Source organism: Sinohyriopsis cumingii, chromosome 17, assembly GCF_028554795.1.
Source record: "Sinohyriopsis cumingii isolate HCF-2022 chromosome 17, ASM2855479v2, whole genome shotgun sequence".
NCBI lineage: Eukaryota > Metazoa > Mollusca > Bivalvia > Unionida > Unionidae > Sinohyriopsis > Sinohyriopsis cumingii.
The window spans coordinates 99,009,201-99,035,599 of record NC_142977.1 but is presented as its reverse complement, the minus strand read 5'-3'; the positions used below and the strand labels follow the sequence as shown (position 1 = coordinate 99,035,599).

Here is a 26,399-nt window from a genome sequence, read left to right as displayed (position 1 = left end):
ATCAGGAGCCGACTAATGATTCTTTTAAGTGTGCCGATTTTTTTTCTCAATATACAAAACGGCCGAGATATGGAAACAAACTTTGGTTCCTTTTCACCAGTATTCACAGGAATTTTGAAAATAAATTGAAACAATGGCACATTTTTTAAAGTGACACAATATAGTGCTTCTTACACGGACATACATGACCCAGTGTCGCCCAGAATATTTGGAGAAAATAAAATCATGTGATGAATTCATGCAGGCCAGAAGAGAAGCAGATGATTTTGCAAATGAGAGGGAAATAATCAACGATATATTGAAGACAACTGCCATTCATGCATGACACTGTGTTAGGTGCAAAATAACCAAGATTGATTAATATCCAGGTCTACTGTATGACAGTATTTCGCAAATAATAATCATTATTTGAAAACACATTCACTTGAGTGCAAGTGACAATCTTTTCACCAGCATGGGTTACAAAAGTATCATTACTATTTACTTGCAGATGTCAGTGTTCCTTTGTATAAATTATAACTAAAGATGCCAAGCCCATAGATGTCTGGGTGGTGAATAAGCACGACTGGCAATGAGCAGTAAACTTCTTTGAACTTACCGACAGGACATCAGAGACAAAGGTTATTTTTATTACAGAGCAAGCTGACCTCAGAAGCCGACTTTAGATACTCTGAAGCTGTTTTGTTTTTCTAAAGGATATCAATGCAAAGATTATTTTATTGCAAATCAAGATGACCTCGGAAGCCAACTATGGATTATTTTAAGTGTGCCGATTTTTATATATCTTCTTTTAAGCGTGCCGATTTTTTTTTTGAATATACAAAGATGACCATTATATAGAAGCTAACTTTGGCTCCATTTCACTGGTATTCATAGTAATTCTGAAAATAAATTGAAACAGTTTAACAGTTTTTAAAGTGACACAGTATAGTGCTTTGTGCATGGACATCAATGACCCATTGCCACCCAGAAGAAATTGAGAAAATAAAATCATGAGATGAATTCGTGAAGGCCAGAAGAGAAGCAGATGATTTTGCTGATAATATGATCATTAACTTGGATGAAACTCTAGTATATTTTGATCGCATTACTGGACGGACTGATGATAAGATGGGGGTCAAAAGTGTGAGAATTAGACTGTGCAGATTTGAAAAAATCTGTCTTTAGTCCTTGCAGTTGCCTCTAACAATTTTTCACGGTATGAGAAAGCTAAAAAGAATATTCATGCACCAAAAGAATGGATCGTACATGTGCAGGAGAAGAGTTGTGTTGATGAGATGCTGCTGCAGTGGATTAAAGAGTTTTATCTCAAGTACACAGTTTTATATTTTGTAAAATAAAATTTCAGAGTGCATTTTCTGACACGTAATTTTCAAATTATTTAAAAGGTATATAACAACTTACGACTCAAAAAGCAATATGTCCCAGAACATACAGTGCACAAAAAAATTACTTTTAAAATTAAGTTATGGTGTCCCAACAAATACGTTGTCCCAACATATGCAGTAAATATGGTAAGTCTTCTCAAGCAACCACAGTCATGGGTGTTCCATCCTTGCCTGGACCATTGTCTTGTTCAAGCTTGGCTGTTGTCCTCACAGACTTGCGAGACAAACAGTTTAAACCATCAGTTGTGGAGAGAATCTCTTGAGCAAGATGGCCCTCCACTCTAAAGGCCTAGGATGGAAAATGGCATGTTTTCAGGTAGTGACACCATATCAATAACATCATCCCTCTGAGTGCCTCAACTTTTTTCTCTGGCTCTTTAAAGAGAAACAGTTGGCCCCAATTACTATCAAAGGCTACCACTCCATGATATCAGACTCGTTCTGGTATCATGGTGGATGTGATTTCAGGCATGATAAAGATCTATCTGATTTTTAACCAATTTTGATCTCAGTCAACTAAAATCTCTGTTTCCAAAATGGAATCTGTCCTGGGTTTTAACATGGCTCAATCCAAATAAATTTGAGCATTTAGCCAATAATTTGCAAAAGTTATTATCAGAAAGAACATGTTTCCTGATAGCTTTAGTTTCTGCATGCAGGGTGGTTGAGCTACATGCCATTTCCATTGACCCAAACTATCTTCTGTTAAGGTCGGATGGTTTGGCAGTCCTCTTGACACAACTAGGCTCTGTAGCCAAAAATAGGTTACTCTCTGTCTGTAATCAAAGAGTCATTGTTTGCTTGCTGTCTCCTATTGATAAGTTGAGAACAGCGGCCATACAAGATCCTGTTCGCACACTCAATAACTACTTGCAACACTGAGACAAATTGTGTCTCATGCAAGTGGCTCTTCCTTTCAGTGAAAGCCAAAAAATAGAATATCACCCCTCAAGCCCCTGCTTTCTGACTTAAATATGTTATGCTCTCAGCATAATCGGAGGTCTTACAAGATCAGAATTACTGCTTATGAGATTAGAGCGATCTCCGCAAGCCTCGCGTTTGAATGTAACATTTCGATCCAAGATATAGTAGAAACTGTTGGATGTCATGCAGTAAACCTTCTCATGTTTTTATCTCTGATATTTTGCATGACAGAGGTAAACCTTGAATCTGGTAAACCCAGTGGTGGCAGCCCAGATACCACCAGACCCAATTAAACAATCAACACAGCCTATTAGCTAGATTCACCAGTGAAATTTTGTTGTTAAGAAGATTTCAATAATTATCTTAACCATGTGTATGGGGCACAGATGAAGTGACCCTAGGCTGCGTTGTTTATGTAATTAGGAGAAAGGGTTGTTGGCATGGGGAATCCAGCCATAATTCCCTAGAAGAATACCTGAGATAGAGGTCACATGCTGGGCGTTCCCTCCTCCTTTTACCTGTTCTCCTAATGCTAACTCATTAACCCCTGGAGATTTTTGTCATATTTGCCTGAATTACAAGTAGGAAACACATTTTGGGGGCTGCTTCTAAATACATCCAATAAAATCTGCATCCAAATGATTTTTGTTTGACCTGATGATGCTAAGTTGTGTTAGAAAAGTTGTTTTGCATTGGCTTTTTTTTTGCTCGTGCATGTGCAGAAAAAGTTCAAGTTTTTGTGTTTTTTTGCTTATTGGACCCATCATTTTTGTGTCCTGGCCACTTTTTTACTTAAAATCCCCTACTTTTTGCAGAGGTCTGCATTAGAACTGAGGCCAAAAAGTCTAAAACCCGGAGACGAAACGTACAATTCTGATGATGGCATACCTGTCAACTTGTACAGCTTACCCATAATTTGTACTTTTTTTTTTTTTAATTTGTCTGTATGGCCATACAACATTTCATTTTTTTCTTATAAAAATTCACAATTTTTAAAAAACTTTTACAAATTTCTTTTTGTTAATACTGGGAGCCTGGACGTAATTTTATTTTTAAATCGAGCACGAGCCAGAATTTTTTTTTAATGTGGGGATAACTCTAATATGCTTTGGAAAGCGATGGAAGCCAGGAATGCTGAAATTTGGTTAAGCTGAAGTATCCTTCTTTAATGAAACGAATAAAAATATATTAATATTGAAGAAAGTGTTTAGATAGCTTTGTTTCATTCAAGATTCTTATGATCCTTTTAACCGATTTCAGTATTGCCAACTGCCATTGCATTCCAGCCAACTGAAATGTTGGCCACTGAACTTGAAAACATATCCATTTGCTTGTGTGGGAATTTGAATTTTTTAGGAAAAAGACAGTGTAAGTAAAGTCTGACTAAAACATAACTTTAATTTGTAGAAAACTGCAGATATGGGATGCCAAGTTTGTGAGATATTCCTGAAAATTGACTTATCATTCCGATGTTATTGACATCAGAACACCTTACAGCACCCGTTATTGGGTAGTACGACCTCAATGCCCAAAATATAAATAGCAGGTCAAGGTTTTACATTGTAGGACTACAGGTTTATGGGAGAAAAATATAAATATGTAATAATGAGACCATGATAAATCCGAAAAAGTGATATTACACCTTGAAAATTCATTTTTCAAAATACCTTGCACATATTTTTTTTTTACTTGTAGCAAACACTTTCGTTTTTTGCATCACAACAATGCAGACTGTTAGAGATCTTTTTCTGTGATGAAAAAAATGCATACAAATTGTAGGAAGTCCCTGAATGCAGACACACTAACATCATTTTTACATATATATACGCCGAGTGGTCTAAAGTGCTCTCCATTATGGATCACTGCCATCTCACCTCTGTCTGCGTAGGTTCAAATCTCGGATTCGGACAATGTGGGTATGTGAGAAAGCTTGCCAGTAGCTTCTTGAGGGTAGGTGGTTCTTTCCGGGGATTTTCCTTGTTCTTCCTCCACCATTATTACTGGCCGCCATGTATAGCCTATCGTGTGCTGAAAAATGGCGTTAAACCCTACAACAACAACAACAACAACAACAACATATATATACATTGACACCTGCTGCATAGACTTTAAAACCGATGATTACATTTTGAAATGTGCCAAGGGTGAATGTTTTGCATATAATAATGTGTGTTACAAAACACTCAAAATGAAAAGGATAAAATGTAAATAATTTATGTAAATGTGTGTAAAATTTGTTTATGGCATTTGATGTTTTAACACTGTTGATCCTTTATAACATATGAATGCATTTTTTGTATTAGTTTTTTTTTTCAATCTTTGTAAGGTTTTTATTGGTCTGGCTTACAGGTTTTCATCTCAAGGAGTTGACAGGTATGCAGTGGGCAAATTTTTTTTGTAAAATAATTGGGTCCAAAAAATATTTTTCCCTCTGTATTTTGTAATGCAAGTAGAAATTCCAGATTATTTGTTATTAGAACTACATCTGTCTACTTTTCAGAATTGCCACCCATTTTGGTGTATCTTAAATGGCCTCAACACCAAGCTTGGAAGTAGAGTACTACTTCTTGATGCAGAAATGTGGTGCCAGGGGTTAATGAGTTAATGTGATTGGAGAATGTATTTGAAGGAGAACATAAAATTTTAAGCAAATCGTGTTTCTCTGAGAATACTTACCCAATCACATTGCTTAAAATCCCTCCCAACCATCCCACCATGTGAACATCCTCGTTATTATATCACTCAGCTAAAATGCTAGTGACACCAGGTGGTTGCAAGGGGAGATAATGGGCAAGAGTTATTGCCCTTTGTCCATATGAGATGGACAGAAAGAGACAATTTTCATCTCTTAACAGGGCTGGATTTGCAAGGTAGCTGGCTAATATCCCACCTAATGTTAATGTGATGGGTAAGTATTCATGGAGAAACACAATTTATTAAAAAATTTGCTTTCCTTTTGAGAGCTCACTAATTAATTTTACTTGTGCCTTTCCAATAATTTAGTGATTCTCTGGAGTTTTCTCATAGCAGGGAAGTATATTCCAACTATATTTCTGTCTGTGTCACTTTGCATTTGATCCAATATTTATGCAATATTTGTCTAATTCATCTTACAATATACATGTTGTGGTCATTGCGAATACCTACCTAGGTGTCTGCAGTGCTTCAGTTCAACTCGGTACTTGTTCTGTTTTGTGATTTTAGTCAATTGTTATTACAGGTCATAACAAGTATAGCTTATGTAATTTTATTTTCATTGGTGGCCTCATCACAGTAAGTTCAGTACAATGATTTACTTTTTCTCAGCAGTATATGCCTTCTTTTTTTCACCCTATAAGTTTAGGTGCCGTCAAAATAGACAGGATTAAGTGCACAGGGTTTAACTGGTTTAAGTAGAAGATACTTATTTTCCTGCTATAAATTGACCACTCCAGTGGCCTAAGTGGTATGGGCATCTGCCTCGAATGCAGGAGGTTGCAGGTTCAAACCCCGGCCAAGTTATGCCAAAAACTTATAAAAATGGTACTAACAGCTGCCTTGCATGGTACTCACCATTAGGAGGTTAGTGTTAGGACTGGTCGGCCTGGTGTCAGGATAATGTACCTGGGTGGGACATCATGCTACATGTCTGTAGCATAATGCCTCAGTGCTAGACATCACTATGAACTGCCACACTGCAGACAGTGTGGTGATATGACTCAGATTGTAAAGCTGCTTATGATGGCTTGTTTTTCACCATGTGGTTTGACTTTGCTTATGATGGCCTGTTTTTTTACCATGTGGTTTGACTTTGCTTATGATCGCCTGTGTTTTTACCATGTGGTTTGACTTTGCTTATGATGGCCTGTTTTCTGCTATGTGGTTTGACTTTGCTTATGATGACCTGTTTATTTACCATTTGGTTTGACTTTGCTTATGATGGCCTGTTATTTTTACCATATGTTTGACTTTGCTTATGATGGCCTGTTTTTTGCCATGTGGTTTGACTTTGCTTATGATGGCCTGTTTTTTTTACCATGTGGTTTGACTTTGCTTATGATGGTCTGTTTTTTGCTATGTGGTATGACTTTGCTTATGATGACCTGTTATTTTTACCATGTGGTTTGACTTTGCTTATGATGGTCTGTTTTTTGCTATGTGGTATGACTTTGCTTATGATGACCTGTTATTTTTACCATGTGGTTTGACTTTGCTTATGATGGCCTGTTTTTTTAACCATGTGGTTTGACTTTGCTTATGATGACCTGTTATTTTTACCATGTGGTTTGACTTTGCGTATGATGGCCTGTTTTTTTTACCATGTGGTTTGGCTTTGCTTATGATGGTCTGTTTTTTTACCATGTGGTTTGACTTTGCTTATGATGGCCTGTTTTATTTACCATGTGGTTTGACTTTGCTTATGATGGCCTGTGTTTTTACCATTTGGTTTGACTTTGCTTATGATTTCCTGTGTTTTTACCATGTGGTTTGACTTTGCTTATGATGGCCTGTTTTTTTCACCATATGGTTTGAATTTGCTTATGATGACCTGTTATTTTTTACCATGTGGTTTGACTTTGCTTATGATGGCCTGTTTTTTTTACCATGTGGTTTGACTTTGCTTATGATGGGCTGTTTTTTTTTACCATGAATAGGCAACTGCTTATGGGGGAATCAGTGTGTGATCATGAAACCACTTTTGTCTTTGGACACTTCGCCCCAACAGTGCCTACAAATAATCATGCTAGATTTGAAGTTGTACCTGAAATAAAGAAAGCCATTCTAAAGAAGGAGGTCTCAGTTGTTCTTACCTCAAAAAGAAGTAAAGAATGATATCTAATCTCAAATAATATTATTCTGGGTATGCAGGGTTACCTGCTCTGCTTATAAGGAACTAAAACCCAAGATCAGATGAAGTATTTTTGTGCAAACTGGTTCATGATGTTAGAGCAAGCTACACTAGCATTGCATTTTAGCATAGCTGTGCCCTTACTGAGATTAACCAATCCATGGGATGGATGGAGCATATGACATTGTCTAGCATTTGCCTTAGAGATATTTCATCCAAATATCACTCATTTTGATCTATTGCACCAGTAAACAGGCTACCTTTCTATGTCTTTCAGCAGTTTCACAATGATATGATAACCGTTGCTCAAATTTTCTAGTGAATTAATGTGAGTGGAATATATCCACATGCTTAACCCCGACCCATATCTCAGACAAGATTTGAAGCTGCTTCTTGGATTTTTGGGTCAGAAGATATGGACATCTTAAGGGAATAAAACTTTTCTCCAACAGGTGCCAGTTCATTGTAGGAATTATGATTGTGTAATGTATTTGAAAAACGAAACCCATTGTGATTCTTTGATAATACTTACCAACTCATAATATATGCACACCCTCCAAAGACACAGATGGTTGATTCCAAAAGACTGGATTTGCAAGGTCATAGATCTACCATATGTACCATCTTATGAGTCTAGCCAGACAACAAAGATCCTGATCTGCCATATGTACCATCTTATGAGTCTAGCCAAACAACAATGATCCTGATATACCATATGTACCATCTTATGAGTCTAGCCAAACAACAAAGATCCTGATCTGCCATATGTACCATCTTATGAGTCTAGCCAAACAACAAGATCCTGATCTGCCATATGTACCATCTTATGAGTCTGGCCAAACAACAAAGATCCTGATCTGCCATATGTACTATCTTATGAGTCTGGCCAAGCAACAAAGATCCTGATCTGCCATATGTACCATCTTATGAGTCTAGCCAAACAACAAAGATCCTGATCGGCCATATGTACCATCTTATGAGTCTAGCCAAACAACAAAGATCCTGATCTGCCATATGTACCATCTTATGAGTCTGGCCAAACAACAAAGATCCTGATCTGCCATATGTACTATCTTATGAGTCTGGCCAAGCAACAAAGATCCTGATCTGCCATATGTACCATCTTATGAGTCTAGCCAAACAACAAAGATCCTGATCTGCCATATGTACCATCATATGAGTCTAGCCAGACAACAAAGATCCTGATCTGCCATATGTACCATCTTATGAGTCTAGCCAAACAACAAAGATCCTGATCTGCCATAGCATAATCTGCCTGTAGATCAGGGTCTATGTTATTCATTCATTTGATAAATCTTAATGAACTGCACCAACCCAGATCTGCTGGCTCATTATGTGATGGCAGATCTGGGTCTTTGCAGTTTGCAATTATAAGCAAGTACATACAGTGATATGATCATTTAAGTATTGTTGAAGAAACAGTTTGCATACAAAATTGGTTTCATATGTAACTGTTAAAAGTCAACATTTTGGTATAAATCTATTACTTTTGCTGAATGACTTGATAAGGTCACTGTACACTGAAATACACTGTAATATAGTAGGACTGTAATACAATTAAAAATATCATTGCATAACAATTTTGAAATTTTTGGTGATTGTGCACATACAGTTATATCTGGCATCTTAAAACTTGGTATGGGGATGTGTCTTGATCAGTATTACTGGAGACATATATAGCAGAGATCGGAGCCCATGCTGACATCATGTGGTGGCACATGATTATGGAAGAACACAATGGGGACAGCTATATTGCATGTCCACCTCAGCAACATGTCTTCAGATTTCCAAATTCAGTTGGCTGTTAATATTCTGTGATTTATTCATGATATATTGTTAATATTTTACACAGGCAAATTATTTTTATTGTCATTTAATACTTAACAAAAATTATGGGATTACATTTTGGCTTGAATTATTTTTTTATTTATCTTTTTAGGAACTGATGAATGAGACTGGAGTGTCTTGGAACAAAAGGTACAAGAAGCATTATGGCCCCATCAATAAGGTATTCCTATTAAATGCACAGAAGACCTTACCAAATTGACATAGGGCTGTTCATGGAAAAAAGTAACAGTGGGGGACAGATTGCAACTTTCTTTTTCCTTGTGGAATGGGTGTAAAACTCAGTTTTGCAGAATGCATTCACACCAAACATTATTAAAGATTTATTGTGAAACCTAAAGTAAAATTGGGTATCCTCCCATCCCTGATACTTTTTTCTGAAATGGAGCATGTAGAATTTTTGTGACAACACTTCTTTTGCGTGCAGTACACATGGGCCATTTTAATTACACTTTTTAAAGATATTAACCCTCATATATATAGCGAATTTGGATATAACGCAGTTGTGGCTTGGCTCCCGAAATTTTATATGTTCATTTGCACATGAAAAAATATTTTTTGTTCAAAGTACATGAAATAGTGAATAAAACATTTATTATCATTATGGGGAAGAGATCGCATATGAATTCCAATTTAATATAATCGTGGTGTGGTTCCTGAAATTTGAAATACATGTATGTGTATATTTCTCGTACCAGGAAAAAAATTTAAGTACAAGAAATACATGTAGTGTGTAAAACGTTTATTATCATTTGGGGGAAGAGTTAATGTATGAATTTTAATATAATACCATCATGGCGTAGCTTCTAAAATTTAACAATATCACCAGGTTCTTGAAGTGTTATGCCAAAATAAACATTATTGGACATGTTACCAGTAAATAATGTCTGCTTTATTAGCTGGAAATTAAAATGGTATGAAATTGTACATGTGTTCAGCTTTACAATTTGTATTTTTTATAAATGTGACTCGTGACCATTGCTGGCCTACTGCACTTAGTTCTCAGGTTTTACTTGTGAATGAGGTTTAATTTCCTATTTTTTTTTTAAAAAAATATTTTACCATTATGGTAATGCAAGTTCACAAATGCAGTTTTTTCTCTGCACTTTGCGCACAAAAAAGTATTATCATTTTGGGGAAGAGATCATGTATGAATTAGAGTATAACACGATATATAATACGATCGTGGCGTGGTTCCTGAAATTTTAAATACATTTTAAAAAGTATGAGAAATGGTGTGTAAAATGTTTATTATCATTTTGGGGAAGAGTTCGAGTATGAATTCGAGTATATTTCAATCGTGGCTTGGCTTCTGAAATTTAACAATTTCACCAGGTTCTTGAAGCATTATGCCAAAATAAACATTATCGGAAATGTTACTTGTTACTGATCCATGAGTAAAGCCAGTAAGTCGTCTTTGTGATTATCTTCAATTAATTCTGTATACCATCATTCCTCAAACAATAGCCGACATGTGATTCTTTAACTGCATACACAAACAAGCAGCAGACAATGTGGTGGTTGATAAAAGATTCTCACAATTTAATTAACATCAAAAAACGAAAGCCACCAACATGTTTTCTGGGCTTGGCGGTGTTATTAGACGCAATCAGTTGACCAGTAAATAATGTCTGCTTTATTAGCTGGAAATTGAAAGGGTATGAAATTGTACATGCGTTCCGCTTTTCATTTTTTTTAAAAAGAGAATCGTGACCATTGCAGTCCTACTGCACTTAGTTCTCAGGTTTTACATGGGTATGGTGTTTGTTTATGAACTCTTTATTAATTTCCTATTTTTTATAAAAGTATTTTACTGTTATGGAAAAGCAAGTTCACAAACGAAAATCGTTCTCTGCACTTTGCGCCATGATTAGTATAGTAGTTATCATATGTTTATTTCAATATTCACAAAATCTGAAGTAAAAGTTATATGCACACCGAAAGCATGTGTTGATTGGTAATTATTCTTGTTGTAGTTGTTCAAAAGAATAGGCGTACAAGCATTAATTATTGGAAATTTGCAACGGATAAATGTACACGGAAACGCATATGAAAAATTTTTAGCAGTATGAAGTTTGTACAGACACCGTTCATAGACCTTGGAACGTAATGAACCATACACATGCTTCGTCTTTCTTAACCTAATTTTGCTGTTAATTTTTCCCATTGAAATCAGACACATAATGATGTGTGACAAAATTATTGAATTGTTTAAATATGTATGCAATTTTTGCAGTGTAATTACATATTTTATGGATTAATTTCAAGCCCCGACGATACAATATCAGACGGCAAGTAAACGGTGTTGATACTCTGTTCATGCTATATATTAGACGGTGAATTTAGATACAATGATCAGGGGAAAAAATATTGAATATTGTACATCTGTGTGCAATTTTTCAATGGAATTACATGCATTATAGATGAACTGAATGCCACGACGGCACGATAGTAAACAGTGTTGATACCCTCTATTCATCATATACATTAGACATGAATACACGTATATGTGACAGTGTGTTGTTCTCTCAAAAAAGTAAAATACTGTAAAACCCCGCATTAACATGACCCCGATATTAACGCGATCCAATTATATGGACCCCAATTATCGCATTATAGCAGGGTTCCACTATATATATATATATATATATATATATATATATATATATATATATATATATATGTGTGTGTGGGCTTGGATAATTTCATGCTTACGCCTTTGACTTACAACATCTCAGTGATAGAACTAACCTTAAATAAGCAATATTTGTATTTAGTAGTTATTTAAAGAGAAATTAATGAGAAATTACATTTTTATAGGGGCCCCGAGTGGCCGAGTGGTCTAAAGCACTCTTCGTTACGGATCACTGCCATCTCACCTCTGTCTCTGCGGCGGTTTGAGTCTCGGATTCAGCCAATGTGGGTATGTGAGAAAGCTTGCCAGTAGCTTCTCTTGGGTCGGTGGTTCTTTCTGGGATTTTCCTGGGTTCTTCCTCCACTGTTAATACTGGCCACCATGTATAGCCTATCGTGTGCTGAAAAGTGGCGTTAAACCCCACAACAACAACAACAACAACAACAACATTTTTATAATTATATCTCTCTTTTGTGCAGTTTTTCAGCAAATATAATGACACATTTACATTGGACCTCAAAACCAACACTGTAGCATTAAAGCAAACTGGTTCACAAGACAAGGAAACTATAGAAGAGAAGCAGACTGAAACTCCAGGGAATGATGGGAAGGATGATGTCACTAATGTAGAATCAGAATGGAGGTGCAGTGCACAGACTTCAGGTTGTGATCCGAAGAAAAAGAACAAGAATCAGTCGTCAAAGTAAGCACTGAACTTAGTCAACTTAGTCTTTCCACTTAACAATTTTCGTGACCTATTTGTTTACTTATATGCCATGTACAAAATTAAACCATTGTCATCATTCTTAAATACCGTTCTGGCAGCCTAAGTGGTTAGAGCATCTGCCTCAGACGTGGGAGGTTACAGGTTTGAACCCCGGCCAAGTGATACCAAAGACTTATAAATATGGTACTAGCAGCTGCCTTGCTTATTGCTCGGCATTAAGAGGTTAGTGTTAGAACTGGTTTGCATGCTGCCAGGATAATGTGACTGGGTGGGACATGATGCTTTATGTCTGAAGCATGATGCCCCAGTGCTAGACATTATAAACTGCCACACTGCAGACATCATAGCGATAAGACTGAAAAATTGTTAAAGCCAAATATCCAAATAACACACACACACATTTTTAAATATTTGTTACACCATTTCTATTTAAACTTTTATATTGTCTTTTATAATGTCTTAAGTTCTCAACATTTAATGGTGCCTTGTAGATCAGTTCTTTCTGGATTGTATCATATACAGGTAGATAATAAATTATGTAAATAACAGTAGTTTCATCAGAAGGGGCCCCCCCAGAGGGCATGTGGATGTTGAAAAGGCTAGATATGCCCTCTTGTTATGTGAAAAGAATTGACCATTGGAGACTGGAACAGATGTGGCATCGAGGTTAGCATATAGAGCACCTGATCAAAAGTGTGAGTTCAAATCTTGTGATTGGATCAGCCTGGGTTGTCTACTGTTTTGTGTCCTTGGACATGGCACTTTTCCCCAACTGCCTCATCACTTACTTGTGTTGCTGTGCCATCAAGTACCAAGCCAATCCAAATGAGTTGCATGCAAAATGGAAAGAAGGGTTTTGGATTAGTTGGAACTAATTTCATTTAAAGCAGTGATAAAAATATAAGTGAATAATTCTTTTGATTATTTTGAGAAGTAATTAAAGGGATATTTTTTTAAAAATTACTTGCATGTCATAAATAATTATTTTTCTCCACCATAACAAACAGAATTGAAGATTCCTTCCAACCAGCTCCTATTTATTGTTTGACTTATTTCGCTTTGTTACGTTTTTTTATTGGTAGCTAAAAACTGAACTTTTTGACATCTGTATGCAAATCCATCCAACATCTACATTAATCTCAGTATTTCAAATCTTTTACTTTCCTTATATTTCAAAACTCTTTTATCCCATTTTATTCCATTTTATCCTGTCTTCTTCAGATTTGTAATATCGGTTAGTACAATTACATTATTGAAGCTGGGGTGGTGGAGTTGCAGAAGGCTCAACATTCAGGTCATTGTTCTATTTTTAAAAAATAGAAAACTCAGTTTTGGAATATGAAACCTTTGAATAATATTTGAGAGAAGGGAGTCTTACCTTTCTTAACTTTAGCCGTAACATGAATAATTTTGATTATTGTAGGTCAGTAGTGCCTCCTGAGGGTCATGAATAATTTTGATTATTATAGGTCAGTAGTGCCTCCTGAGGGTCATGAATAATTTTGATTATTATAGGTCAGTAGTGCCTCCTGAGGGTCATGAATAGTTTTGATTATTGTAGGTCAGTAGTGCCTCCTGAGGGTCATGAATAATTTTGATTATTGTAGGTCAGTAGTGCCTCCTGAGGGTCATGAATAATTTTGATTATTGTAGGTCAGTAGTGCCTCCTGAGGGTCATGAATAATTTTGATTATTGTAGGTCAGTTGTGCCTCCTGAGGGTCGTGAATAATTTGATTATTACAGGTCATTGAGCCTCCTGAGGGTCATGAAAAATTTTGATTATTGTAGGTCAGTAGTGCCTCCTGAGGGTCATGAATAATTTTGATTATTGTAGGTCACTATTGCCTCCTGAGGGTCATCGGTGGTTCAAGTTTGATGACTCTCATGTGAATTCAATTCATACAAAGGAAATAGAGAAGCAGTTTTCAGGGAAGGAGAGTGCCTACATGTTGTTTTACAGGAAAAAGTCTCAAGCTGGATCTGCGCAAGGTGAGTGTCATGCAATACTTACTGGTATCTCTCAATCTACAGAAGCACAAACATTTCATGGACATACAGTTTGGGATAATTTAACAATTGATTACCCAGAATTTTATTTATTAGGTTAATAATTGCATTTGAACATATCACAGTGGCTATAATTTTCAAAGTCTTCCAGTATAATATACAATTATACACCTGTTATAAAATACTTGTGTATAATTTTACATCCAAAAATTTTAATTTTAATCATCGCCTGAAGATAAAAAGTGATTCTGTTAGATTTTAAACATGTTGTTAATTCCTGTGGTATATAATGATTTTTGAGACTAGAATACGAGAGTATGTGGATATATGTGGAGTTCTTGTTCCAAGATTAGATGAAAAAGAAGGCCTGGTTGTATGTTGAAATGGCTACAACTGCTTCTGATGAAATACCTAATAACATTTCAAAGATTTTATGGACTTCTGCTATGTATGTATCTATGTATCTATGTATGTATGTATGCATGTATGTATGTATGTATGTATGTATGTATGTATGTATGCATCTATATATGATTGTATGTATGCATGCATGCATGCATGTATGTATGTATGTATCTAGTATGTGTGTACATGCATGCATGCATTTGTATGTATGTATGTATGTATGATTGTATGTATGTATGATTGTATGTATGAATGTGGTGTGTGTTTACATGGATGCATGCATTTATATGTATGTATGTATGTATGTATGTATGTATGTATGTGGTGTGTGTGTACATGCATGCATGCATTTGTATGCATGTATGTATAAACATTTGTCTTGATCCTTCCTGCTATATATCTCAATCTACTAAATTGTAAAGTAATTCATCCCATTCTTTGATTTCAGTTAATAATCCTTACTATGGTATCCCAGAGGACCTTGTGAATGAAGTCCTTGAAGAAAACAAAGAGCTTGATAGGAAAAGGTGAATCTTAGATTAATCCAGCAAGTTCCCATCAATTTGATACTCATAATTTTGTACAGTTAACTGCTTTTCAGATATTTGTCTTTCATTTGCCATCTAAGAAGTTTTTATTTTATGCATTTCTTGTTTGGGAGCAGAGACTGGGAAAATATGGATATGGTGTAATATAGGAATGGATGGGTAGGGAAATTTTGCCATGTACCGGGTCAGTGTACCTTGTACATTATATTCTGGTCTCGTTTTCCCACCCACCTCTCTCTCACACTCATTTTTATCAACAATAAAACAATGTTTTTATTTGTGGGCGTGTGGGGAGGTAGGGAGACACAACCCAGCAAAATCAAATATCTCTTAAAACCTAGCTCAGTCAGGGTGACTAGAGGATGGGTAGCCATCCATCCATAGTAAGATGGTACATGTACATTTTTAAGGGTGAGCTTAAACAGTATACATTATTAATATATATATATATATATATATATATATATATATATATATATATATATATATATAATCCAGACACAAAATTTGCCACAAGAATAAATTTGGTTTATGTTCTTTTAAAGTCAGCTGAGAAGTTCAGTGATTGTGAGACTGAAAAGGATTCATACACATTCTGTAAAATCTACATCATAAAATATGCAAATCACTTCTGCTAAAATCTACTGAATTTTGTCTTGCCTGCAAAGCAAGAATGACATAGGAAAGAAAGAACTATTTTCACACAAGGCTGCATATTCTTCAAACTTTTTGATCATATCAACTCAGGATTAGAACCCCCAGTTTAGAGAAGCAACTTATAATATATCAGAGTAATCGTAAATTGGAATTTCTGAGCAGAACCAGGAACTAGAGTTCAGAAACACTGAGAATTTCATATTCTGATTGAGTAGATTTTTAATATAATTGTTTTCTCTTAAATTTATACTTTGAGCTGCAAAATAATTTTGGCAGTTTAAATTTTTTTAGAAAATAAGGCTAGGTTAAGTTTGCAAAGTTCTTTTCTTTGTCTCTTGATTTTTGTACTAATCATCCTCTGTTCAGAACATTTTTACAATTTCCAGCTCTTCTCCAGAATGTCTATACCAGCTTTCATTTTATCAAAAAGTGGGGATGTTAAATTGGGTCTCTCTGTCCATTCTTCTAAACACATTTCTAAAGACCAACCCACTTATTTCCTCACATTCATGTTGGATTTCAACATATTTTATATACTTTTAGATGTTGATGAGACATTAGCTGAGGTAGATTGTTTGCAATCTGTCATTGCTAAGCAGAGTTATGGGACCTGATTGTCAGAACTCCCACATTCATTTCCACTCATTATCTCCTTTAATTAATAATAAAATTTGAACTTTAGTATGAAGCTTGATGAGACCTTGGCTGAATTCGATTGTTGGAATTTTGTATCATTGTTTGCACAGTTTTAGCATGTGATTATCTTTCCCACCCAGTTTTGTTTCTGCATCGTTATTATTCTTTGATTGCACCAAAATTTGCAATGCTGCTTGATACTGGTGAGACAATTGTTCAGTCGACAGCATTTTGCATCATTGTTTGCCAGCCCCAATCACTTTTACTGCTGTGCATTAACTGCATTATTTATCATTTGATTTCAAATACGGTATGCAGCTTAATTTTCTTGAGGCCTCAGCCAAGTTTGATCATCCTCATTTGGTATCCTTTATCAGAGTTATTGCCCTTGATTATCAGACCCATCCACTTTTGTTTTAATGTAATAAGTTCTTTAATTATTATTGGATTTCAGCCAAAGTTTGTATATCTCTTGAGGTTGCGTAGCAAATGAAAATGGACATCAGTCTCCTAGAATTTGCTTATGCAGTGCTAATCTTGACTTAGCAGTTAGAGGCAGGACTATTTTGCGGATCAATTGTCCATTATTATTGGGTAAATGACCATTTCTTTTCCAGACAGGAGTATGAGACTAAAGCAAATTGCTTAACACTGCAGATCCATTTTGGGTGTAATTATGAGTTCAGGCATGGGGCACTGCAGCCTCTCTCTGACTCTTGCGCATGGATGGAGCTCTCTATTGATCGGAGGAAAGAAATGTCTGTCCTGCTACAGGAAATTGCTGATGTATGTATATATATCCTTGCAGACAGAGACATATACTGTCAATCAGAATATTAGTGTTATGACAATTTTGGCTACTTGGTTGTGTAAATTTGTGCAAATTAATGATCAGCTTAAAGAGTATTTTGCATTACTTGCCATTAGGTCGAAACTATTCATAAAATTGGTTAGTTACATTAATCAAATACAAGCCTAAATTTCAACTCTTGGAACAGAGAAATTTTGTATGCTATGGAGTTACTCAAGTACTCGATCTGTTTCACTGTCATAATCCATTTATTTTCTTTGCTTTGAGTTTAATGTTTTTATTTGGGTGCCAATTTTGGTGGATTTCATTGTCTTTACATAAACATGAATACATACCTAATGAACAAGATATTCATCTGTTAATACAGTAGGACCAATTCCAAAATTAAAAAAATGAAAGTACTTATATACTCATTGATAAGTTGAGTGTAACTGCACACAACATAGACCCAGACCTGCCATCACATAATGAGCTGGCAAATCAGCGTCTACTGATTACTCCTAACCCTTTTTTTGCTTAGGGTAGTGGATGTATTCATAAATTATTATCATCAGATATGTATTTGAAGAAGAAATATCAAATTTTTACTTCTCCAGTCAGAGCCTATGCCATTGCATTGTGTGCTACCCTGTTTATCACCTTGGAGATGTGGCTAACAGCATCCTAAGCATGTTGATTTCCTGCTTTTTCCGCCAAGTGATAAATGGTCTAAGAAGAGATGAGATCAGAATAATATTCCTCACCAGTTTCAAAGTGGATTTAAAAACTTGTTTGTCCACCTTGATAAATGTGGAACTGATATAGTAACAGACCTGCCAACTCTTACGATTTTGCTGTAAGTCTTACAAAAATTACCCTTAAAATATGGACTTACAACGTACTTGCAAAAACTACAGAAAAATGATCGTTGCCAAAAATTCCGGATAATAGGTTCATCTGTGTTTTATTTGGATCTGGGTTTCATCTTAAAATTATTTGAAATTAATCAGGGAACCAGACTAAATTTACAGCGGCACCTAGACGCTTTAAGCTGCACCTATTTCTTCATGTGAAACATCTGCATGATCAAACTGTTGATTGTAGAATTTTAACAAATGGTGTCCAGAAAGCGATGCATGTTAAAGGGAAAACTTCTTGAAAAGTGTTAATAATCAACACAAAAGAATAAAAAGGAGTATTCAGATTCTTGTGAATAAATGCTGGAAAGGACACAGTTACGTTTATTGGACATCACATGCCAATTTGAGTATGTCTCATGGCAGGAGATATGATAGTCCTACAATGTAAGACATAGCACATGTTGTTTTTGGTTTAGTACTATGTCTTACTCTTCAAATAACGGCCTTGTGTAGTGTGTTCCGATGTCATTGACATTGGAATGGGCAGTCAAAGTTTCAGAAATATCTCACACACTTGGCATCCTTTATCGACACTCTTCCACTAATGTATGTGTAATTAATATACTTATGTGCTGTCTTACTAGCAAATGGATGCAAGCGTCATTATTTTAGTTGTCAGTTGTGTGAAATATTCCTGAAAATTTGACTTTTGTAATGATGTTAGTTGACATCAAAACACGATACACAGCGCCATTAGTTAGGCTATAAGACCTTGATGCCCACAACATAAAATCAGCATCGAGGTCTTACATGTAGGACTAAAGATATGATTGCTGTCATCATGTGAAATGGAAAAAAAATTATGCCAAGTTGAGAGATAGCAACAAACCATTGAGCTGCATAGGGTTTGGAACTAGAGCTTGTGCAACTGTACTAGTGGTAAATAAAGTCTACATGTACTTTACAAACTTTTCAGTTGAACATAATGTTTATCGTTGATGCTTCGAACTTTTTATTACGTTTTCCAGCTTTTCAATAGCAGTTATTGATATTTTGTTACACCTTACTGAAAACTGGTCAATCTTACGGAAAAAAATCAACTGCCTTACTGAGATGGACTCATCAGGGTTGGCAGGTCTGTATTAACAGCCTTATCCATTTTAGGAACTTCTGTATGATAAATATTGGTATGTGTCCTATATTGATTTGGTGAAAAAGCAGCTGGTAACTGACTGGCAGAGAGAAAGTCTTACTATTGCCTGGATTGCATGTCTTGTCACATTTCAGTGACTTTGCATTCCTTGCCATATTTGTACATGATTACGATTGAATGTTTATGAAAACATCAGTGAGTGGGCAGAATACACTGGAATGCAGACAAGGCCAGACAGTTGCGGTAAATTGATATATGGGATGGCTTATATATGTTTATATATTCTTATGGGCTTATTATTAATACCAAAAAAATGGGAAGACACGTATATGCTTATTTTAAAAATGGGAAGGCATATATGGTCCTTTTTAGACATGAAAAATGGAAAGCATATATGGGTTTCATTTTGATAAATACACTTACTTTCACACATGTCCCAAATGCAGCTACATTCGTTTCTTACAACAATTACAGTGCAGTACATGTAAGGGTTCCAGTGTCATATATGTCTGTGGGAGACATTGCATTCTTCTCCAAACTGTTCTGATTTGTTTTTGTTTCACTTGCAAAAAACTTAGTGAAACACATTTTATCAATTTTTGTTGGTTTTATGGTAATTGCATCTAGGTCATGAAACTTTACACATTCTCAATTTTGGAGTGCTACTTACTATCAGCAAAGGTAACTCACAGAGACCAGTTTTTTTTTTCACATTGCAAAAATTGTATTATTTTTTAATTTACCTGTATGTACACATGCAGCCATTGATAAATAAATAAATAACTGCATTTGCATTAGTTGGTAAATGTAGCTTAGATTTCCATTGGTCCAAACATAACCATGTGATCTGGCCAAGCTGCATTTATTTCCATATAAACTGTATGGAGAACTGCTTTAGACCAACTTCTATAAATAGAGTCACGTGTAAAGTAAATAATGTAAACACTGAAATGGAGGGTATACACATTGCGTGCCTTTATAATGAAATAAAAATGTTGGGTTGAAATCATACTGTGAAAATTGAATAAATTATTTATTACAGAATCAAATAAATCATTATTGTCGGAAATTATTTGTCTAGATATGATTTAAATCTGAAGAAAATAATGCTGCCTGTACATAAGATTTGGGTCTTTTACTGCGGTTTATTACAAATGAAATTAAAACTATTGATAAATGGATATAGGGCTTGGGAAGAGGGGGTTCAAATACTAACATCATAACAATTTCACCCATAGTCCTACAGTGTAAGATACCAGCCCTGATAGTTATGATGTGGAGGTGGGGATGGGTCAGAGATAGATCCTGCCCATCCGCCATTGTAACTGTCAGTATAGATGTCTTACTTTGTTGGACTATTGGACCCCCATTACTATAACCGTTTACCGATAGTCTTAGTTTCATTTGTAAGTATCCCCAGTATGTAGCCTAGCCTGTTAATAAACACAAAATTCAGTTTAAAGCAGCAAAAATTGGTTACTCTCAAGTCTAGAATCAACCAAGTCTCATTAAACTCATCTATAAAGCATGAGATCCAAAATTCATTTGTATATCTAACAAAACAACATATCCTTTGCTTGGAATATTATGCCAATTTAGATAAAATATTAAGACACTGCTGTGTTATCACTCCAGTGGCCTAAGTGGTTAGAGCATCCACCTCAGATGCAGGAGGTCACAGATTTGAACCCTGGTCAAGTCATACCAGTGACTTATAAAAATGGTAATAACAGCTGACTCAATTGGTGCTCCAATAAGAGGTTAGTGTTAGGACTGGTCGGCCTGGTGTCAGAATAATGTGACTGGGTGAGACATGATGCTACATGTCTGCAGCATGATGCCCCACTGCTAGACATCACTGTAAACTGCCACACTGCAAACATCGTAGCTATTTGACTGAAAAATTGTTAGTGCTACATAAAAAATGGCAATCACAAACACACATGAGACCATGCTCTCAGGAAATGTTCAAAACATTCTATCATCTACCATTGGTGGAATTGCTTGTTTGATGTTGACGTAGCTATTATGTTATGTTAGAGAATCCCTTGTTCTAAAAATAGCTCTGCAGCAGAATCCCACAAGAAGAATTCATATGCTTAAATAAGACTCTTCAACTGATACAAAATATCTTTGAAAAAGGAAACTAAAACATAAGAATTAACAAAATTATAACAAATTGCAAAAATATTAGAGTTTAGAATGGTATAAACTGTCAGTTGCCAATTCACACAGCTTACATAATTCCCTTCAGGCGTTATTTGCTGTGTGATTCAGCAGCTGACAGTTTATAACATGATAAACTCAGAAAAACAAATTAAACTGTTATTTTTATTCATTTATTAAGAAATGAAATTCACACTTTAGAAAGGTATGTCATTGTTCTCTACTTTTCTGATTCTTGTGTCCATTTTAGGTTGATATTTTTGATATACAGTAACAAATCATGCCATATATGGATTTTTTAATCCTTATTTCAAATTAATTGCTTTCTCTTCTATTTAGCTGGGTGGAGAACTGGTGCCTGAAGATTTTGCTGTACACAGAATGAATCAGACATCAGCTGGGGGTCACCTATATGATTTAGTATCAAGTAAGTTCAATATTATATTTTATACCACGTTTCATGGAGGAGATGACAAAAGATTTGCCATGTACCTTAATCTATTTGTTGTTGGTTCCAACTACCCCTGTCCAAGCTGAAGTCATTATTTTAATGCATTTATATTTTCTGCATCTGTACTAATGATCTCTATTAACCAGAAATGAGAGAAGAATAACATATCCACTGGTATGGATTAGGGCTGAAGAATCCCAGCTGTTGGGTCAGAACTCTTGTAAAGGAACTTTGCTGAGGAGCATGACCCTTTGGAAGGAATTTCTCTGTTGATCTTATCAGTAATAAATGTCAACTCTCCTGAGATAACAAATGTTGTGTAATGTTAGCATAAATTAGCATAAATGTCATGAAAGCCAATTATGTGATGCCAAAAGTTTATATTTAAAGCCCCAGAATGCTATTTTCTTAGAATACATGACCCATTATACATAATAACAGTAAGAGAACATCAGTTAACTCACAAACAAAAAAATATAAGCTATGTCTTTTTGACTTGTTTTAGCAATAAAAGTACTACATCCTCAGCATGCTGAGATGGGAGTCAGGCAAGAGTGGTCTCCCATTGGGTAAAGGGGAAGAAGTATTTCCCAAATCCTTTCATTCATCATTACTAGTTCAGATTGTGCCTAGTTGGCACACTGTAAAGAGAGAGACCTTGTAATTACCTTGCCTTTTATGAATTTGATCAACTTTGAAAAATCTTTGAAGTTTTCTCACCACAGAAAGTATACTCCATCTGTTTCTTACTAAATTTGTCTCTTCCTCATAGTGGTTGAAAATTTTGGAACTCAGCTGTCTACTATATCTTATCATAAGCTAACCATAGCCATCCTAATTGCCTGCTCATCTCTGATGGTAATTCATCTTTGTACTTGACCTTTTCTCCAGTTACATGAAATAAATGATCATTTATTTTTCCGTAACTAAGATTATTCAGTAATTGCCTTTAGCATATAGTTTAATTCATTGTGTACAATAAACTTAGCATGTTTAATGGACTTTGGTTATAACCTCCTCCTTATAACTGGCAATCTGTACAAATGCTATTATAACTGGCAGGTTCGCTTCACTCACCTTAAGGAGTGCCTTTTTACCTTGTAGGAATGCTCCATCAACCTCCAGGAGATGAAAGCTGTAAATGGCTTTTTGATCTTGGCAGTTGATATAATGTGGAATGTGTGGTCTCATTCATTCCAAATAGTTGACTGTCATCATTTATCTCAACAGGCAAGGAGAAACCAAGACCCCAGATGTCTTCTTTCTTCTTGGAGATTTTCTTAGGTGATGTCGTTATCAAATCACATTCAAATCTGCTACATTCCAAGCAGGCTCACTGTTCTAGCAGACTTACTATCCAGAGAGAATCAACCAATTCACACAGAATTTTCCATTTTGGTCTTCGGTTGAATCTATGTCGTTTGGAGTGAAACCCTTAAGGACCTCATTGCACTGACATGGAACACTAAGCTTCCAACCTTCATCTTGCTAGTCTGACATCTGAAAGCATGCATGCTTTTTCACTGATTTGGAACAGTCTCCTTGAGTACTTTTGTCTCCCAATACCTCTGGTTCCCAGGGTCATTCAGAAAGTGGAGGAATTCAAATGCAAATTTGTCATTACTGCTCCCCTAAAGTGATGATAATCATGGATTAACAACCTCCTAAATCTATTTCACAGGAAAATCCTGCATTGCCCTTGCCTGCAGAAAGAAGTATGTATGTAGGTATTCCAGCCTAACCCAGATATTCTGAACTTGCCTGCCTGTCTTATAACAAACCCCTTAGAAGGAAGTATTTCAGCAAACGTGTGGTGAACAGATTTGCCCATCACTTTGATAGCCTATGAGTTGAAATGAGTTTTTCCCCCATTGATGTGAGTAGAGAAAAATCTCTTTTATGAAGCTTAAGTCCCACAAGTAGATAATTTCTTCTTTTGGCTTGTCAAGAAGTTAACTCCAGTCACACTGAACAGTTACCATTCCAAGATTTCTGACACATTTCTCTATTATGAAAGTGGGGACATAGGCTATAACAAAGGCCTCTTCAGCCCTCCAGCTTTTTTTTAACTTGCTTTGACCAAAGGCCATAGCCCTTTGTCCAATATAGAACATACCATGATTTTGGTGTTTTACAACACAGCAACACAAGTATGTTATTTAGAGCTGAGGCAATTGGACTAAAGTGCCGTGTCCAAGTGGACAGCTTGGTAGCCAACTCAGCTTGATCCAATAATTGATTTTGAACCCACTCCCTTTTGGTTAGAGTCCAGCACACCAACCAATGAGCTACCATGCCTTCTTAGTCATTAATTATATCATTAGTGTCAGATATTTTTTTCATAAGTTCAATGTATATGACACGATTGCACGTACAGTCATAAACTTGGATGCTTTCATCTTAAATGGCACAACTTAACACAGGAAAAAGGTAAGTCAAAGTGAACTTTGTTTCATATTCTAGTATTTAGTTTGATTGTTTTCTCATTGTTTTAAACACCATTATCTCTGATACTGTTGCATATGCAGTCATGTTGGGTCCACTCATCTTAAGGAGTATTACTAACATGGAGAGATCACACTGATCTACTTTTCTCATGTTTTGACTTATGGTTTTTGATAATACTTTGGCAGAGCAAACAACATAATTATAGCATTCTATAAATTGGTCTACCATGAAGTATTTGAGGCACTGTATTTTGTAACAGTATGTTGCAAGAGATTTTAGAATTTACACAAGTTTCATTTGTAATATCTTTAATTTACTGCAGATGAAAATATACAGATACATGAAGGAGTTTTATTTACATTGTTGTATTTATCTGCAGGTGACTGTGATAAACAGCTTCAGCAGCTAGGTATAACAGATAACACACAGCTTTTTGTCTGGAATGGGAAAGAGGTGAGAATTGAATTCTTTTTGATTTTATCATCTCTTAATAACATTAAAATTAGTTATGATTCTCAAATACCCAAAATGAAGTATTAATTTTACCAATATTATTATAATCTCAATCTTTCCTTATGTGTTTGTAAGTTTTCACATCATCATTGTTTTCTCCACTATTCTTTTCTTTGGGAGTTACTGTAGCTGAGATGGTAAAGTGTTGGATTTGTAATCTAAGGGTTGCAGGCTTGATACCAACCCAGTCCTGGCAAAGTTGGCTGCAAAAGGCACTTGACTCCAATTTCCTTGGCATGATATTGCCTATACTATGTTACAATTGCCATTAAAACAACCAACCAGTGAAGCAACCAACCAATAACAACTATTCTGTTTATAAATGTTTTGTTTTTTCCTTATATTTACTTTTAGTTGTCTTTATTATCATCGTCGTCTTTAAGTTTTATCATTTCCTTCACTGACAGCACTATTGTTGTAATTGTTGTATTTTTCGTTATTGTTTAAGTTGTGTGAGTAACAGTTCTAGCATTGTTATTGTCATTGTCATCAACATCATCATTCTTTATCATGTGTTGACTCCTATGTTCACAGCCATATTCAGTAGAATTGCTTTACCTTTTGGAGTTGAAATATCTTCTTAACTAGAGTACAAGATCAAAATGTGGGAACCCAATACTAATGTCCTTCTCCATCTTTCTGCCTGTCCATGTGTATGTTTGTCTGTCTATTCACTGTTCTTCTTACCAGCAGAGCACTGCTAACATTGCACATGATTGGATGCCATGTAAATGGTGGGTCAATTGCATATTACACATAGGAGGTCATTTTGAAGGTTTTGTCTTTTCAAGTACACTTTTAACAGAGTTATTGCCCTTTTTTTCTGAAATTTAAATCCTCTCTACAGCAGACTCTTGTAACCACAATCAGCTCAACAACCATTTAAAATATTCTGATGCAGTGTGATTTGTACATTGTCTCATGTACCCAGATGTGCATTTTATGGATTTGTACATTGTCTCATGTACCCAGATGTGCATTTTATGGATTTGTACAGTGTCTCATGTACCCAGATGTGCATTTTATGGATTTGTTTGTAAGTTGCATAATTGAAGAAATATTCAAAATATTCTGATAAAATTTTGGTATGTACATTATTTCATAGAACTTTATGTGCCAGGTATAGGTTTTGCTCATCAGTTGCATTTTGGATAGAGTTGTGTTCTTTGATAAGTAACTTCATATCTCCATAACAAACCCCAGTTGACTGAGTTGTTTAAGGTTCTCCCCTTTATGTACTACTGACATCTCACAGCTGTCTGCATGGGTTCAAGTTTTGGGTTAGCCAAAGCGGGTATGCAGTTCTTCCAGGGGTTGTTCCTGATTCTTCCTCTACCAAATACACTGACCATCATGTATAGCTATCAAGTGATGAAAAATGGTGTTAAACCCATGC

The 26,399-nt window shown here is 35.5% G+C and overlaps 1 protein-coding gene across 1 annotated transcript in view; it reads left to right on the top strand.

Annotated features, from left to right (window-relative positions):
* The window catches only part of LOC149779523 (ubiquitin carboxyl-terminal hydrolase 40-like), a 110,994-nt gene that overhangs the window by 31,518 nt on the left and 53,077 nt on the right, over nt 1-26,399 (top strand). Inside the window, exons 11-17 of the mRNA XM_089940232.1 lie at nt 9,101-9,169; nt 12,121-12,344; nt 14,204-14,358; nt 15,230-15,308; nt 17,240-17,408; nt 21,931-22,018; nt 24,870-24,943. Coding sequence (XP_089796358.1) covers nt 9,101-9,169; nt 12,121-12,344; nt 14,204-14,358; nt 15,230-15,308; nt 17,240-17,408; nt 21,931-22,018; nt 24,870-24,943 — 858 coding nt within the window. The remainder of the gene's footprint in view (nt 1-9,100; nt 9,170-12,120; nt 12,345-14,203; nt 14,359-15,229; nt 15,309-17,239; nt 17,409-21,930; nt 22,019-24,869; nt 24,944-26,399) is intronic.